At 44.6% G+C, this 18,046-nt stretch overlaps 2 protein-coding genes across 3 annotated transcripts; one reads left to right on the top strand and one right to left on the bottom strand.

Moving 5' to 3' along the window:
* Positions 1 to 1,467: 1,467 nt before the first annotated feature.
* Positions 1,468 to 9,027, top strand: LOC107391264 (peptidyl-prolyl cis-trans isomerase FKBP1A). Its single transcript, XM_015968470.3, has 5 exons — positions 1,468 to 1,591; positions 1,688 to 1,735; positions 2,790 to 2,902; positions 6,348 to 6,524; positions 6,967 to 9,027. The coding sequence occupies exons 1-4, from the start codon at positions 1,555 to 1,557 to the stop codon at positions 6,477 to 6,479; spliced, it is 330 nt and encodes a 109-aa protein (XP_015823956.1). The 5' UTR covers positions 1,468 to 1,554; the 3' UTR covers positions 6,480 to 6,524; positions 6,967 to 9,027.
* On the bottom strand, positions 8,911 to 17,010 carry LOC107391260 (syntaphilin). Of its 2 annotated transcripts, none has more exons than XM_015968461.3 (5): positions 16,840 to 17,010; positions 12,942 to 13,058; positions 12,720 to 12,851; positions 11,965 to 12,114; positions 8,911 to 11,856 (listed from the first exon to the last, which is right to left on the bottom strand). In XM_015968461.3, the coding sequence occupies exons 2-5, from the start codon at positions 12,983 to 12,985 to the stop codon at positions 10,620 to 10,622; spliced, it is 1,563 nt and encodes a 520-aa protein (XP_015823947.3). In that variant the 5' UTR covers positions 12,986 to 13,058; positions 16,840 to 17,010; the 3' UTR covers positions 8,911 to 10,619. The 2 variants fall into 2 exon arrangements, with proteins under 2 accessions (XP_015823947.3, XP_015823948.3); XM_015968462.3 differs by lacking the exon at positions 16,840 to 17,010 and adding an exon at positions 14,483 to 16,813.
* Between the last annotated feature and the right edge of the window lie 1,036 nt (positions 17,011 to 18,046).

Raw genomic sequence — 18,046 nt, 5'->3', positions numbered from 1 at the left:
TCTATTTGTTGATTTTTAAACATCTGTGTTTCCATCCTGTCTGGTAGGATCATCAGTGAACAGTTTTAATGTGTGAAATATCCAAAAATACAAAGAACAGGTCAGGATCCTCTTCTTGGACTTCTCTAGTGCCTTTAACATCATCCAGCTTGGTCTGCTCTTGCCCTGCCTGGTTTCTTGGATCTCCAGGTAGCTTTCCAGCAGACCACAGTTAGAGTGAAGAACATCATGTCTGATGTCTAGTTTACAATTATCCATCTGCAGAGGAGTGAAGATTTACAATGCCATTCACTCTCCAGGCTTGCAAGGACGAGCAGAATAGAGCCCATTTTTCTAACAATCCATCAAACGCAACTAAGACTGCAAGCTTGCGATTGGTCAGGATACCACTCACTTTAAGTTTGTCAACAGCATCACCATTCTCTCAAAAAAAAACAAGTGACAAAGATATTTAACAATAAACAAAGAAAAGATTGAAGAACATCTTACAGAAAAAGTCTGATGATATAAATATTAACCATGGCGAAGGGAGTTCAAAGATGTGCAGCAGACTTTTTTATTTGTTTTGGGAAATTATGAGAAATGTGGCTTTGGAGGTGGTGACTGCATAAAGAGGTGGAAGAAAATGAGGGACAAATGTGTTTAAAAGGCTCTGAAATACATTAACGAACACAATGTAAACACACAATAGTAAATAGGTCCAAACCCAGACTCGCACAGTACCTTACGGTCTTTAGCAAAGTGCACTTGGAGGATAATATATTGAATAAATCTTGTTAATCGTCCTAAAATGAACTACTTTTAATTGAAAATGCAGATTTTCAGAAAAGGCGCTTGAGACATTGTTCTGCCTTCTTCTCAAAATTACCATGCAGCAATGGATTGTGGGTAATACCCTTCACTCAAGTTTGTATTGAAGCGGACTTAGGTAAAGTGCGGATCAAGGGTGCAAAAGGGTCAACTTCTGCACTTGAATAAGGACACCATATGCACTCGCACCTCTGGACTGGAACGCGCAGTTAAAGGGCACAAGTGCAAGTATTGGAATTGGGCCATAATAGATACGTGCCTGCAATGATGGCAGGATGCCCCAGAAAAGTGCTATGCCCCCTGGTGTCCTGGCGGAGAATTGCTTTACAACGTTGACACACCAACAGAGAAGTAAAAAAGGAAAACTTATCTGTTAATACATGTGCATGTGAGTGCAAACTTGCTGATGGAGCAGTATAAACTACACTTCACGCAGTGATCAGTAGTTCAGGGGCACCACAAGGAACTATCCTGTTTACCCACACTACAGTACTTCAGGAATAACTTGGAATTATGTGATCCTCATGAAGTATATTTACACCTTTTGTATCTATGATTTACTGATGTGAACAATGTCTTAATATATATTTCACCTTAATGCTTACCAAGGCGAGAGAGAGGCCACCCCCACCCCACCCCCCACCCCCGCACGCCCACCCGCCCCGCCAGTCACCGGACCGCCCCTGTTCCCTCCTTCCGCTTCGAGCTTCAGCTTGGTAAAGAGAAAGGACACTAGAGAGCGAAATGGGGGTAGAAATTGAAACCATAACCCCAGGCGATGGTGAGATGGATGTGTTGTTTATTACTGCTCCACCTTATTTACTCCTAACATAGTCCAGCACTAAACTGTGCTTTCTAAATGTCCCCCTGTCTTTAGGACGGACATTCCCGAAGAAGGGGCAGCGCGTCGTGGTGCACTATGTTGGTAAGTACGACAGTCATGGTTTAGACGAGGGATTTGTTGTTGTATTTTGTCTATATGTTTGTATCGGAGCAGTCGTGTGGAAGTTGTGCTTTCTATAAAAGGGGCGAGCAAGTGCTAACAGATTGTTTAGCTAACAGCAGGATATGTCCGTTAGCTTCCGCCTGTCGCTCCCGTCGCTCCATATAGTTATCGCTATGGTGATTTGGCTAACACCCACACAAGCTAAAGCCTCTGGTTAACTTTGTTACTTATGTCTGCTACTCAGTTAGCTGGGTGATACCACTTTTATAATTATTATCACGGAGAAGTGGTAGGACGGACGTAGTAGCTGCTGCTGCTAGACCCTAGATACATCCGCGGAGATGTCTGCTGGAGCTTCTAGGCATGCGTAAACACGGCCGCCATCTTACGTGGGGCTCGAGAATTTCATTCAGAATCAGGGTTTTATTGAAACAGCAAGACTGATCAAGTGGCAGACCTATGCTTTATGTAAAGGAATGTGATCAGAGGTGGCTGCTCCACCTTCTGCTGTGTGACATGATTCAGTGTTGATGACAGGTGTTTATTTCTGAGGCTGAAGGGTTGAGTCTGCTTCAGGTTGGACAGAAATAAACTTGGGTTTTCAGCTAGATCCTAACTTTACTACACATTATCCATGTCTTCATAACAAATCTCACTTTAAGGTGAAGGACCTAGATCAGGGGTAGTCAACTCCCTTCCCCAAGTACCGGTATCCAGCATGTTATAGTTGTTTTCCTGCTTCAATACACCTGATTTTAATCAGCAAGTGATTAACATGTTTCTGTAGAGATTGTTGTGGTGCTGAACAGGCGAATCAGCTGTGTTGAAGCAGGGCACCAACTAAAACTTGCTGGATACTGTCCCTTGGGGATTGGAGATGACTAGATAAATGACAGCCAAACTCACATGGTAACCAGCTGGAGCTAGCTTTCTGTGAGCTGCCTCTAAATGTCAATACAAGCTAACTGTTGAGTTTTATGTCAAAATAATTCTCACCAGCTCTTTTTTATTTATTTATTGTTATTTATTACAGGCACCCTGGCCGATGGGAAAGTGTTTGACTCATCGAGGTCTCGGGGGAAACCCTTTAAATTTAAAATTGGACATCAGGAGGTGATTCGAGGCTGGGAGGAAGGAGTAGCTCAGGTGAGAAGAAGCCCATGTTCACTCTGCAGGTGCACTTCATGGTCTGTTTTTTGGGGTACAACACATTAAAACTTAATGTTGGCAAAACACAAGCTAATTATTGATTTCTGGAAGAAAAAACAAACTTTCTCTCTAGTGGTCATCAAAGGCCAATCTATTGAAATTGTTGAGTCATACAAATATTTAGGGGTGTACTTTGACAGCAAGCTAAACTGGAAAAGGAACAGTGATGCTGTTGTTAAAATCGCCCAGTCCGGATTTATTTTCCTTTGGAAGCTGAGATCCTTTGACATAAACAGCAGGCTCCTGAATGTTTTTTTTTAATCGGGATTATTCATGGCTACAAGGATGATGAGCAAACTTAAGACTGTTCTGTCTCGAGGATCACCCTCTCCACAATGTTTATAATGAACTGAGGAGGTCTTTCAGTGGGCGAATGTTATCGCCCCGTTGTTAGACTTGTTAAACCCGTTGTGAAAGTCTTCACTCTTTCATTCCTGCTGCAGTGCGGTTTTATAAGGCACTATGTGTGATCTTATATTTGATGTTGATACATTGTTCTTATAATGCTGTGGAACAATGGTTGTGGTCTATAGCCAGGGGTGCACATAATATTTTTGGGTTGGTACTCAGGGGAGAACCCATGGTTGTTGCTTGGTCCTCACGTTTTTTAATGCACTTAATTCGTAACCCACAATAGGAACAAAACAGAGTAACGCGTTGACGATGCAACATATTTTAATTTTGACTGAAAACAATAAGTACAACAGGTACATGTTGCCAGCTTAACTTAAACCTTCAAATTTTCAAATAACATGACTGAATTATATGAATGTAAAACACAATGTGTAAACAGCTGCTTTTGTGATAACTAATCAAATAAAAAACGTTCCTAATTTCACAAAATCTATGCCTTTCTCCATGCATATCATTTTTAGTTGTGCAATTTGCTTTGCACCCCCTTTTCTTCAAATAAAACCTCAGCAGATTAATAGTGGATTGATTAAATAACTCGCAGTGTGGGACTGCTCGGTCAGCTGACTTGGTGCAGTTCTCCGGCGTGTGGGCGGTGCACAGAATATGCACAAGGGAATCCTTGATGTCCACCATCTGGTGTATTTTGGGGACAACCCTGTTGTACACTCCAGCGTTGACAGCGGCTCCGTCCATGCACACAGACACCAACTTTGTCTTCCAGCTGCACAAGTCCATCCACTATGTCTTGCGCTATTCGACTGGCCCCCAGATTAATTATTCCAAGAAAATCTGAGCTGAACTGACCGGCACTGGACACGGACACAGTGTACATGATTTCCAGCTCCGTTTTTGTGATGTCTTCTGATCCATCAAAGAGCACACCCCATAATTCTGCTGCTTGCAGTTTTTCTCTTAAATCAGAAGTGATTGTCTGTGCGATGCATTCAGTGATCCACCTTCTCGTGAATGACACGCATTTCCGACATTAACTCCAATTCTCTTCAGAAGCGGAATATCTTCTTCATACGAGCGCATAGGACGTCCATGTTTCGCTTTGTGAAAAGCTACAAAGAAAAACATTGCAGAGTGCTTGTTGCTGCTCTTCATTTAGCTTGTCTTTCCACTTGTTGAGGGGATCACTGGGCCTCTGGTCCTGACTGCGTCCAGCTTCATTATTAACTTCCCGAACAACTTTCTGATGATCTCTGCTGTTAGAATGTTTATCAAGCGCTGGATGATTGAAGTTTTTAGCGCCTATGTAAAAAGCGCTGTTTTTGTCTGCCAGGGTGGGATTTTCACGGCGTAATCTGCACCACATCTCTGTACGTTCATCCTTTTGTTTGAAGCCAGCCGACCTCCTGCAGCCACTTCTCCGTGAATCCTCTTTTCTTTTGCGGTTCCGAGTCAGTCTGACGTTTTTTTGGAGGCGGAGGAACACCAAAATAATTACTTAATGGAGCTTGCTTCTTGGACATCTTTAAAATGCTCCAGAAATGTCTTCCTTACTCCACAAAATCTTAGGTGTGCAAATGCGTGCTGCAGCTTTTTTTCAGGTGCACATTGTTTATTTTGACAGCGCACCTGCGGGCCACTTATGTGTACACCTGTCTATAGCAGAGTCAAGTGAATGTGAATATTGTCTGGTTGTGGTTGTTTTTACACGTCCATGGCAACTTGATTTACCAATAAAACAAAATTTGAATCTTAAAAACATCTTCTACATGGTTGACGGTAAAATGACAACCTGACAGACCTTCTGTGAAACTTTCATTAGCGGTTATCTGGTGCTCTAACCATCTGTAGTAGATCAGGTGGATGGTGTGTAGGCTGTGAGCTTGTAGCTCTTTCACTGCATGCTTTAAAATATCCATCTATAACATTCATGCTGAATAACTTTACAACATGGAGATACTGATCAGCTTCTATTTTCCTGCAGTTTTATTCGATAAATAACTTGTTGCATAAGTTATGAGGAGTTCACTCCTTGTTATAGGAGGCGTGCTGTGGAGGGAGGCGACGCATGTTCTGCTATGTGTTGGATTAAAACTGTGGTTTCAGTCGTGCCGGCTTACAAAACAGTACTGATTGCTGACGGTTCAAATATTCCAGTTATTTAATGGCTGTTTACATTTAAATATGAACTCCACTCCCAGTGAGGTCAAAGGTCAGTCAGTTTAGAATGATGGAAGGATGCCTGATGCTGTGTGTGCACATTTTACCTGCTGCTGCAAGATAGGATTATATTTTTAAATAGCACACACATACACACACACACACACACACTGCAGAGACTCAGATGGGTTGGTGGTGTGTACGCCCACTTCCACCAAACGGCTAATATAACAGGGTTGTTTTTAAGCTCTTCGTGACTTATGATGACTCATCTTCTGTTGCTGCAGGGACAACAAATGCAGTTTTCAGTTTTTTTTTTTTGGTTCAAAATAGTTCATCTGACATTTTCTACAGCAGAGAGTTTCCATTTGACCTGAGTGGTTTATTTGTGCTGGAGCTCCACTGATCCCCCCCACCCTCACGTCCCCATTTGCACCTGACCTTTTTAGCAGACATTTATCCAAAGTGACTTACAGAAAATGTGTCTAAAACAGTTTAGTGCTTTTTACACTCAATCCAGTTTTAACCATGTCTTAGTGCAGACGCAGCAGCACTGTTGTTTCTAACAAGTACAGAACCAGAATGGAGAAAAATTAACGGATGCCACAATTCTTATAGAGGACGTATGAGGCAAATCTGACTTTATGCATTCTTTTCTGGAGCCATACGGGTGTCTCCTGCCTCCATGAACATCCCAACCAGGAATAAAACTCCATTCTGTCAGATTTTTGGTGAAAACTCTCATTGAGGCACATAACTACACCACTTCTGATGAAATCCATGTCAGCCCAAAGGTTCTGAGTCATACTTGTGTTTTGTTAAGTTTGTTGTGACGAAGTGTCCTCCTTATCCACAGATGAGTGTAGGCCAGCGGGCGAAGCTCGTCTGTTCACCAGACTATGCTTATGGCAGCAAAGGTCACCCAGGCATCATCCCACCTAACGCCACCCTCACTTTTGACGTGGAGCTGCTGGGGCTGGAAGCCTGAAATGTGTGCACTCACCTTTGTTTAAATTCCACTCAGACGTTCAGGGTAAGACAATTAAATTCATTCACACAGGCAGCTGATGTTCATGTAGAAACATCTGGCTTTGAAAAGTAATGGATGTCTCACAGGACTGATGAGCTAACGGCTAGTCCAAACCAACAAAGTCCCGTGTATGATTCCACTATTGTAGACCTTTTTACAGCCTTCAGTCGTACAGTTCATTTACAACCCAACGGCATCAAAAAAGTGCTGTCATCTGTCTGGTTCAGTTTGGTCCGGTCCGGTCCAGTTTGGGCTTTGTGAAACAGCTTAAAAATGTAAAGATCCAGCAGGAATGTCTTTGTATCTTAGCCAAAATAAACATGTTATGTAAGACTGATGAAATAGGTTTATTTTTTACTTTCTACAGAAACGACAAGCCTGGTAACTGTACTCCTGCCTTCCTCCTCCTTCCCAGCCCTGACTCTGGTCTGTTCTTCTGTTGCAGGTTGACTATTGTCTTTGAGAACATGGAGGAAGATGTTCAGATGATTCCTGCTATTCCTGTATAGGACCTATATCTAAAGCTTCACTTATTCTTTTTCCTTCCCATTCAGATACAAACTGAATTATGTCACTTACTTTGAAATCGTATCTATCATACTTAGGGATGTTTCGATTGATAGGCTGCAAAATCAAAATCGGCTGATTTCTGCGAAAACACCAGATCGGCCAATTCCAATCAACGCCTTTCAGGGCCAATCATGCCGACCGATCACCCGTCGCTCGTACTTTGTAGCCGGCAGAGACCCGTGTGCGGCATCACATCCCCCTCCTTAACACTACACATGAGTCAGGTGAGTTTTCATTACTCCCTGCAGAAATATAAACACACTCTGAGCAACAGTCAGACACATCCAACGAAGCTTAACCGTCACAAGACCGAGAACTATCCTCAGAGTTTCCTCTGTGGTGGGCGACACCGGGTTCCGCCCACTCGGAGCCGCTATGGGTAATAAGTAAATAAGTCTAATAACGTAACGACTCAGACTCTCTCTGGTTATTCGCTCGAGGGTCTTTAATTCTGTCTACAGTCAGCAGGAACCCGCGCCGTACAACTTCACCCATCTACAGAACAGTTAGTAACAGAGCGGCTTGCCCTAGGATGACAGCAGCCACCGACCGGAACCGGAAACATCCTTTTCTGCCCGCTGAACTTCCCGTCAAAATAAAACTAAACATTACTCTCGTATTATTGCCTCTTCAGATCTTTACAATAATAGTAATAATAATAATAAATCAAATAAATCTCACAACACAAAGTTGTGAGAATGGTTTTTACTTTTCTGCACTACTTAGACTGATTGTTACTGACAGCAGCTACATTTAAATGTTCCAGCTTCATCATTGATGCTTCGTGCAGCAAGTTGGTGTAGATCCTCGTTCATCCTGGACGTGATCCTCATAAGAGTTTTAATAGAAAACAGCTGAACCCATCTGGTTACCTTGAAGACGTTTTACCTCTCATCCAAGAGGCTCCTTCAGGTCTAAACCCTGGTTGTGAGTAGGAGGCTTAGGAGTTGTGGTCGGAAAGAAACACACGGAGTGTCTATTTATTTTTTTTTTTGGATAAAGTAAAACCATGTTTTTGTCTAAATCAACACAGGCCATTTAAGATGATGTTTTTTGTTCCTTTATTCCCAGATTATGTCGGCTTTAGCACTCATAACTACATAGAAAGTTTATGCCAGATCCATGTGATCAGTATTGGTGATTGTCACTCTTGGGTATCGGTATCGTGATCGGCAGCAAAAACCTGATCGAAGCATCCCTAGTCATACTTTAGTTTCCAAACTGTAGGCTTTCATATTTCTTATCATTTCTGTTTTACTGTAATTCTTTATTTGTTTTAAGACTTAAAACAACCGGATTAACTCTTGTTTGTTTTCCATCAGGATTTTTTCTTTTTTTTTTTTTTTTTTTACAAAACAGTCGTAAATGGTGACTCGGTTTAATCTCTGTGGTTTTGTGGCCTTTACAATCACACTGTACTGACTGCAGGTAATGAACTGTGTTGAATAAAAATATATTTGCTAGTGGAATAAAACAAAAATATGTAACAATGTGCAGAAAATAAACCCATGGTTTAAAGATAGCCACATAAACAGTGTTGCCATGAATTACTTACAAGTTACTTGACATTTTTGTTGTTCTGCAAAATGACTTAATTTGTGTATTGTTTACAAGTCAACAGAATTGTTCCTGGTCATGAGGAGGTTTACAGGCACAAACATTTGGGCTGGTTAAAGCATTCTGGGTCAGTTTTATGTTGTTTTTTTTTCTCTGAAGATGCGAAGGGTAATTTTCCCCTCCTGTGTGCAATTGTTTCTCACTGCTTTGCATTTTCTGATATTATTTATAGGTATTGCAGCACATTAACAAAAAAGGAAAGGAAGAGAACAAGCAAGTTTTATTCACCAAGAGGAAACAGGGTGTTGTTTTTGGTTTCTTATACCAAACTATATATAAACCATATTTTGCAATAAAAAGTTCTCAAGCTCTTGCTCAAGCTGACTCCTTGATTCCACTTCACCAACATTTGGAAACATTTATGAACAGTTCATGTTTGGGTTTATTCACACAAACAGATGAAGCAGAAAACGTGGATTCAAATGTATAAACCCGTTCTCACAGAACCCGATCCATTCACACGGTTCCCTCTCAACCCCTGGAGTGTTGCATAGCAGCTGTGGACAGATGATAAAAGTGCTTTATGGGGTGTTTGGAGCAGAGATGGGTCTTCCTATTGGCATACATCAGAATGAGCTGTTACTTTGATCTAAAATGCAGATGTTTGCTTTCTTATTTTAACTAATTCTTAGTTTATGGTTAATGTCCACTCCAAACTAAAGAAACAGAAACTAACCCTTTTTATAAATTATACTGATCCATCAATCTGTTGAGTCTTTAGCTATACACTGTGGAAAAAGTATTTGCCCTGTTGCAAACTTTTTTCTGGTCACAAGTTTCCCAGTAAATTGATTTCAGTATCAATTAAAAATAACCCGAGCAAATGTAAAGTCAAGTGCTCAAACCATGTTAGAAAGTAATCCCTCCATGTTAAATCGTGAATGATCTGTAATTAACCTAATTTTGAAAGTTCGTGATCAGGTGTGGCTGGTGGAGCTGAACCTATCAAAACCATAGAATAACTTTAAAGGAACCTGTCTGACAACGTGACGTAGGCCAAGACCTGAAAAACCAACACATTGTGGCCTGTTCTAAATAAAAACCCAGAACATCTGAAGCCCTGCAGGGATGATTTGTGTCTGGTACAGATCAGAGGTCAAGAAAGCCAAAACTTCTTCAGGTCAGCGTAAACATTTTTAATCTCTGCAAATACATGAACTAACGTGTCAACATTGCTGTCTGCGTCAGAGGACAAAGACGAGGACAGCAATGTTGAAACTACAGTTAATTTATTTGCACCGTTTAAATATTTTCCGTTGACCCGAGTGCTGCAACCTTCTTTTTCCTCTTCACACTCATAAAGTAAACAAGAAAATCAGAAATCCCTTAATCCACTTATGAGTAATTATTAGAAAAACTGCTGGCCATTTTTGTTGACCTGAAACCAAATAAATACCAGTAAGGGTGTGTTATCTTTTTTCCCCTCAACCCTGATGAGAGGATATTACCAAAACAACCGAAAGACTGCCTTTTAGATGCTCTGTTATTGATTAGTTCTGACTGGGTAACTGTTTGACTCCGTGGGATAGTGTTGTCTGCTGTTTCCATGACTGTGATTCTTCCATTTAAAAGCTTTAAATTTCACATTTAACCTATTTTCATTGTGTAAACTGTATAAAATTATTCTAAAGGTTGCTCGACAAAACCCACGCAGGGCTTTGAAGCACTAGCAAGGCAATCTGAGCTGCTTTTTTGCATGCAGATTGCTTTAAAGAGAAAACATTTGAAACTCCAGGCAGAAGCAGAAGGAATAAAGGAAAAGATTACTGCTGAGTCCTGGTTTCTCTCATTCAACTGTCGACCAGAAACCTTCAGAGGTAAAAAGTCCTGCAGGAGGAGACATCTGACACATGGCTGGATCGGCATGTTGACTCAGCAGAGGTTTACAGATGTGCTCTGGTTTGTAAAGATTCAGAGTGGAGCAGTTCCCTTGATGCTGGTGGGCCTGCGCCCCCTGCCTGCACCCTGACGTCTCAGCGAGTGGAGAGCAACGGCACAGCAGCCCCTCAGCAGGGAGCCGATGTGGTAAGCAGGCATGACTTCCTGTGGCGCTCCTCTACACAACCACGCCATCGTTGGGACCATGGGCATCGCCAAAGCCAAAAGGTCTACCAGGAAGTAGGGGCTCCAGTGACATGGCTCAGGGGATGGCCCAGCTTCAGTCCCTCCATCAGTTTTCTCCTCGTGGTCCTCGTCTATCTCCAGCACTGTGGCTTGCTGTTGAACAGGAAGTGGATATATAGGTTGGGGTTGGCAGGTTTGGATTCGTGCTGGCACTTTTGCTGCCTCAGGTTTCTCAGATGGGGGCAGCTCAGTGCTGGGGCAGAACTGAGGAGGTAAAGATATTGGAAGCCATGGTTCTGAGGAAGTGATGTCCATCTTAGATGAAGAAATGACGCTCAACCCTGCAGTGCTGCTCTCCTCACACAGCCAGGTCATGGTCGGGCTGCAGGCCTGAGAACGGACCTCTGGTTTCTTTTCTGCTGCAGGAACAACAATGGGGCTGGTGTGAGTGGCGGGGGCAGCAGCAGCAGCAGACACGGAGGGGACTGGAGGCTCCTCTTGAGGTAAGTGAAGGAACAAGTGATGATGAGGGAGGGAGGCGTGTCCACTGCACCTGCAGCTGCTGCCCAAACTGTGGCAAGAATGTGAGATTGGCAGCACGGCGCCTCCACTGCACAGCCTCTCAAAGGTGGAAGAGCGTGGCACAGCGGGGGTGCCTCGGATGTGCTGGTCCCGCTGGGGCAGCTGCTCTGACAGGAGTGCTGCCTCCAGGAGCAGGTGGGTCTGTCCTGCTGGGCGAGCTCCCCCGCTGAACTCAGGGCTGCGCTCCAGCTGCAGGGCCTCGCTGCTGCGTCGGGTGAAGGTGGTGCCGCGGCTCAGAGTGCTGGCTGGGGAGCATCCACAGGAGCGAGACTTTTCCCCTGCCCGCACTCCCTGCAACCCTAAGTATGGCTTGTGGTCATGAGATTCCTGCTCATGGATGCTCAGATTGGACTTGACTGACTCAACTACCTCATGGAGTTGCTGGATCTCTTTGCGAGCCTCTTTCAGGGCCAGCTGGGCTTCCACTCTGTGGCATTCTCCCTCAATCCAGTCTTCCTGCATCTTGTACAGCTGAGTCCTCAGCTCCTCTATCTCACAATCCCTGGATGTACACAAAAACAACCAGACAGCAAACTCATCTGCAGTTATCTTCAGGTTTGTTACAACAACATGTGAGGAGGCGGCACACAGCAAGTGTAGAAGAAGTCACCTGTGTTGTAGTCTCTCCACGTTTTCCCTCAGTCTGGATCGCAGGTGGCGTATACACACCTCCTTCTGCTGCAGTGGTGTAAGGTACTGCTCCGGGGTGGGGGGCTTGATCCCATGGTTGTCGCTGCAGAATGTGTGCTTTAGCTGGCGTCTGATTCAAAATGAAAGCAAGCAAAGACTGTTTACAAAAACAAACATTTAAAGACCGTAGGGCTCTGAGGTGTGACAATAGGCAGCATTCGCTGGGGTGAAAGTGTCTCAAAACGTTCCCAGCTTTCCTCACGAGCTGCAGCGCTGTGCCTTTGTGGCACAGAAATTCTGAATGGAATTACAAGACAAGTTTTTTATTTTCTTGTTGTTAGCATGTGAATCCGGTCTAGAGCAGTTTTGCTCCAATTATTCAGAAAATGTCAAATAATTTTGTGAGGAGTTAGAGCTTAAAACCCGAACTGGAGTCGGTCAGATTCCCTGGATTTGTTGGGTCGATCGTTTGAACTCTCATCTATTATGACCGGCGAGAACTTGTGTCCCTTTTGCTCTTTAGTGAGTCAGTGAAGGCCTGTGTTCGGATTTAGAATTAAAATAAAACAAAAAAGAAAAAATTTAGTCCACAAATGTTTCTGACCTTTGTTTAATTTTTATCTACCAGCATGCGTTGTTAGGGCAGCACAAAATCATTCCAAAGTTGGCAGACAAACCCGAATCACACTTTGGACACCCCTGGTGTAAAGAGTAGGCAGTGCGATGGAGACATACCGGGGGGTGTTTGGATGTGTGCGGGGTGTGAGGCTCCCCTCCGAGGGCTTTAACCGAACGGGGAAGGTATGAGTACTGGATGAGTCACTGTGGGAGCATCGCCCACCACCACCCCCGGCTCCCACTGAGCGCCTGGTGTAGAGATCAGATCATTACACAATCATCTGATGAATATTTAAAAAAGGAGACTCTTTGGGTTTGAACAGAAAGACGATTGGGTACCTGCGCTGACTCGAGGAGGGTTTTCGACTCGGGGTGAGAGACATGGATGTGATGAGTGATGTCCAGCGTCTCCACTGCTGTTTTTAATGGGGGTCTCTGGAAGCCCACACAGCTAGGCTGTAATAAAAGGTAAGAAATTAAAAAACTGTTACAAATCTTAAGTGGTACAAAAGAGAATCAAATCAAATCAATCAAATCAAAGATACTTTATTGATCCCAGAGGAAATTAGAGTTTCAGTACACACAATTCAGAGATCATACATACACGGGCAAGACACATGACAAGAATTGGTGACTGTGGCCATTCGCAACCCTGAGTCGCGCTACCTTAATAGAGATAAGAGGGGTTTACATGAGGATTGGTTCAGGTGGAGGAAAAAAAAGGCACTTCAGAGTTACCCTCCACCGGGAGGGCAGCTTTGCTCTGCAAAAAAAAAAGCACCTCAAACATACTGTCTATGCAACAGACTTCAGACAACACAACATAAGTGTCCACTAGGTGGGGTGGTGGGTTGGGACTATCCCCACTTCAGTTCCTGCAGCCACTACAAGCAGCACATGTCACCTCAGTGTGGATAGGGGAGGAGCATTGAGGATTGGAGGGTTGCAGTGACCCTGGAACATTTCAGCGGCCTTCCCGCAGTCCCGCCCAGGCTGGGAAAGGAGACAGAGTTGAGTTGCCATAGCAACGGCACATTCCACATATCTTCTGAGGGGGGAGTTTTCGATGGAGCCTTGCAGGCTCAAGGGCGCCAGATTCCGATTAGAAATTGTTTTGGGGCCAGACTGAGATAATTTCCTCTCTGTCTTACAGTTTGTTTGTTGGTCCTCAACCTCTCAAAATCCCAATAATGGATATTAATCTATCCCAATCCGTGCTGATTCGTCCACTCTCTCCGTGATGGCATCCATCTTTTGTGCCAATGAATGAATCTCGACCAAAGTTCAAAGCTTATGATTCATCTCGACAATTATGTGAGTCTGTGAATTCACAGCATGGTGCAAACCATCTCTGAGCTCCGGGATCAGGCCAATATTCCTCAACAGCTCGTTAATTTTCCGGTAAGCCAGGCAGCCTCCAAGGCCAATGAGCAGGAAACCTGACACCACGGATATCCACACGTCTTCAGAGTCCTCCACGGACAGCTGAGATAAACAAATCAAGTTCCACTGTTTCCAGGAGTCCATGATGTGTCCAACTGGGTCTGTCACGGAGGGGCATCCTAGAGCCCCTTCTCCCGTTCTCATTGTTGAAAAAATTTTATCAATCGCATTGAGAGACCAACTGACGAGATCCATTTTAGTGAATTTCAGTTTCCAGTTTCCAGCAAAAATGCAGAAGCAGCCGTGCACCCAGCACACACAGACAGACAAAGGGTCTTGAGGATAAGCTATGGAGGAGAGGAGGAAAAAAGCGCCTGCACTCTCCAAGAGCCGGAAGAAGGAGGCATCAATCTGCTTCCTGATTATTTTACTCTAATCAACACAGACGCTATTGATCAAGAGAATTTTGAAGTAATTTGTAATAAAACAGTTTCTACCTTTTCAAGACGGTTGTAAACTCAAATTCATCCTTTGAAGGAACCATGTTGTTGATCGTCTGTTGGCAACTTTTTATAACCGAGCATCATCTGCTCAGAAATAGTGGAGTTAAGGAATAACAGCTATCATCCTGTTCTGTCTGTACTGGAGCCCAGTAACAGACGTCTAGCCCTCATCTGGGCCAGCAGCAGATACGTCTTCTCTGCTGAACACAAAGAGGACACAGTCAGTGCAGAGTTCACCGTCAGTCCAGCTGCCTCTGTCTCCCCCGCCCTGCTCTGCAGAGCTGAAAATAAACACCACAGTTCCTATGGAGCGCTGTAATTAGACCATAAGGGACCATTACAAAACCAACGCAGGCATCAATCTGCTTCCTGATTATTTTACTCTAATCAACACAGACGCTATTGATCAAGAGAATTTTGAAGTAATTTGTAATAAAACAGTTTCTACCTTTTCAAAACGGTTGTAAACTCAAATTCATCCTTTGAAGGAACCATGTTGTTGATCGTCTGTTGGCAAGTTTTTATAACCGAGCATCATCTGCTCAGAAATAGTGGAGTTAAAGCTGGTTTGGTTACATTTTAAAAGTAACACTCTGCATATTCTCATGCAACACACCAAGATCTCACACCATCTGTCAGAATTTAGAGCTTGTGTTGTGAATGTCTCTCAGTTATTAACACATCGATTTGAACACTTTTAACACTTATCAGATTGTCTGAGTTCCTGTGTTGCTTAGATTAGCTTTGGAGGCCATCTGAATTTGATATTCAGTCGTAAACTTCCCTGCACGTTCACTCATAGTGCGGTATTTCACAAGTACACTTGTTGCCACTTTATCTGGTACATTTAATCAGTGCCATGTGTGAGCCTTTTGATGTAAAATCCACCTTAGATCTTCAATGACTCAACAAGGAGTTGGAAATGTTGCTCAGAGGTCCATATTTACATTTCAATGTGATGAGAGATTCCTGTTCCACCACATCTCAAAATTTCTGTTCTGGACTGAGATCTGGTCACTGTGGAGGCCTTTAGAGTCCCCTGAACTCATGGTCATAGAGATGGTCTGATCTTTTGAGATGGTGCATTATCTCGCTGAAGGAGCCATCAGAAGATTGATCCAGGTCCAAAATGGATTGACTACCATGCTCAGGTGGTACTAAGGGGCCAAAGTCGGAACATAACATCTCCCTTAAGGATGGGTCCTAGCTTTCGTGTTGGTGACACAAAATTTTGACCTAACCGTCATGTTGCAGCTGAAATCCAGACTCATGAGACCAGGAAACAAGGTTCTACTCTCTTCTGGTCCAGTTCTGGTGATCGTGTGTGAACTGTAGTCTCCTCAGCTGACAGTAGTGACACTTGGTGTGGTCTTCTGCTACTGGAGACCATCTGGAGCAGATGCTGTGATTCAGAGGTGATGTTCTGCAGCCCATGGGAACCAGAGCTGAGCTGCTGTTGTCTGGAACCAGTCCACTAACAGGGTCAAAGGTTCAGCAGGTTAAAGTCAGGATCTCTCTGAATTTGACTCTAGCTATGGCAGCATATCCTAGCTCAGGTTCAGTCCTCTTTATGTAGGCTACTGTCTGAAACATCGACATATAAATATGGTCTGAAACCAGGAGGCAGAACACTGCCCCCTATGGGAGGATGATATTACTTAGATATTCTTCATGGATTAATAAAAGCTATTTTTGACTCTTATCTGAAATCTTATGTAGAACATTACAGGTAATCCATGTTTTATTCATCTGTTCTCTCTGAATTAATGATTATAACTTATAAACTTTAGGGTAATCTGCACTCAGTCTCACATGTATTAGTGCCACATTGTTGCTGAAATTCTGAATGTAGCTGAAAAACATCTGATAAGCCACCATTTGTTTGGTTATCTAACAGGATAAACCTAAGATAAGGACAAGATGTTCTCCTCTGTCCCACAAGCTGATTTAAATCTGACATTAATATAAAAGATAAAATCGTCTCATCTTTTCTAGGACAAGCAGGAAACTTCACCTCCCCCCGTCTGCGCAACAGGTGGTAGGTGAGAAACAGCCTACGCAATCATCTTACGTAAGTGTGAGTGTCAGTGTTTTCTGTGGAGGCGACACCATCAGCAGCGGCAAATGAGACTGGACTGAGGTCAGCAAGAAGCTGCGCGGCTCGGATGGATTAAAATCACACGATTGTCATCACATGCCCCGGTACCGGTCCGAACAGGACGTTCAACACAAACACTTCTGTCTAAACTGCGTCCTATATACAGACTGCATCTCAACTCGAACCCTGTATGTCCCACATCCAAACACACACGCGCGCGCACATGCACTACAACCTGCCCACACAACGGTACCGGTTCGGCAGGTGGAAGCTGAGCAAAGGAGAGCCTCGGTTCCGGCCCGACTTCACGGTCCCTGGCTGCAGCAGGAAGCAGAAATGCTGTTGGTGCTGATGAGAGTCCATCCTGCAGCCATGAAGCCCCGAGATGAACTAACGCTCGTGCGTCTGCTGCATTGCTGCTGCTTCTTCTTAAAGCGACAGCGGGGACAGATGATCTGCAGGGACAGAGACAGACAGCGGGGACAGATGATCTGCAGGGACAGAGACAGACAGCGGGGACAGATGATCTGCAGGGACAGAGTCAGACAGCGGGGACAGATGATCTGCAGGGACAGAGACAGACAGCGGGGACAGATGATCTGCAGGGACAGAGTCAGACAGCGGGGACAGATGATCTGCAGGGACAGAGACAGACAGCGGGGACAGGTGATCTGCAGGGACAGAGACAGACAGCGGGGACAGGTGATCTGCAGGGACAGAGTCAGACAGCGGGGACAGGTGATCTGCAGGGACAGAGTCAGACAGCGGGGACAGATGATCTGCAGGGACAGAGTCAGACAGCGGGGACAGATGATCTGCAGGGACAGAGTCAGACAGCGGGGACAGATGATCTGCAGGGACAGAGTCAGACAGCGGGGACAGATGATCTGCAGGGACAGAGTCAGACAGCGGGGACAGATGATCTGCAGGGACAGAGACAGACAGCGGGGACAGATGATCTGCAGGGACAGAGTCAGACAGCGGGGACAGATGATCTGCAGGGACAGAGACAGACAGCGGGGACAGATGATCTGCAGGGACAGAGTCAGACAGCGGGGACAGATGATCTGCAGGGACAGAGTCAGACAGCGGGGACAGATGATCTGCAGGGACAGAGACAGACAGCGGGGACAGATGATCTGCAGGGACAGAGACAGACAGCGGGGACAGATGATCTGCAGGGACAGAGTCAGACAGCGGGGACAGATGATCTGCAGGGACAGAGTCAGACAGCGGGGACAGATGATCTGCAGGGACAGAGTCAGACAGCGGGGACAGATGATCTGCAGGGACAGAGTCAGACAGCGGGGACAGATGATCTGCAGGGACAGAGTCAGACAGCGGGGACAGATGATCTGCAGGGACAGAGACAGACAGCGGGGACAGATGATCTGCAGGGACAGAGTCAGACAGCGGGGACAGATGATCTGCAGGGACAGAGACAGACAGCGGGGACAGAT

Source organism: Nothobranchius furzeri, chromosome 15 (genome assembly GCF_043380555.1).
Source record: "Nothobranchius furzeri strain GRZ-AD chromosome 15, NfurGRZ-RIMD1, whole genome shotgun sequence".
Taxonomy (NCBI): domain Eukaryota; kingdom Metazoa; phylum Chordata; class Actinopteri; order Cyprinodontiformes; family Nothobranchiidae; genus Nothobranchius; species Nothobranchius furzeri.
The sequence above is the reverse complement of the archived record's forward strand: the minus strand, read 5'-3'. Positions and strand labels throughout refer to the sequence as shown.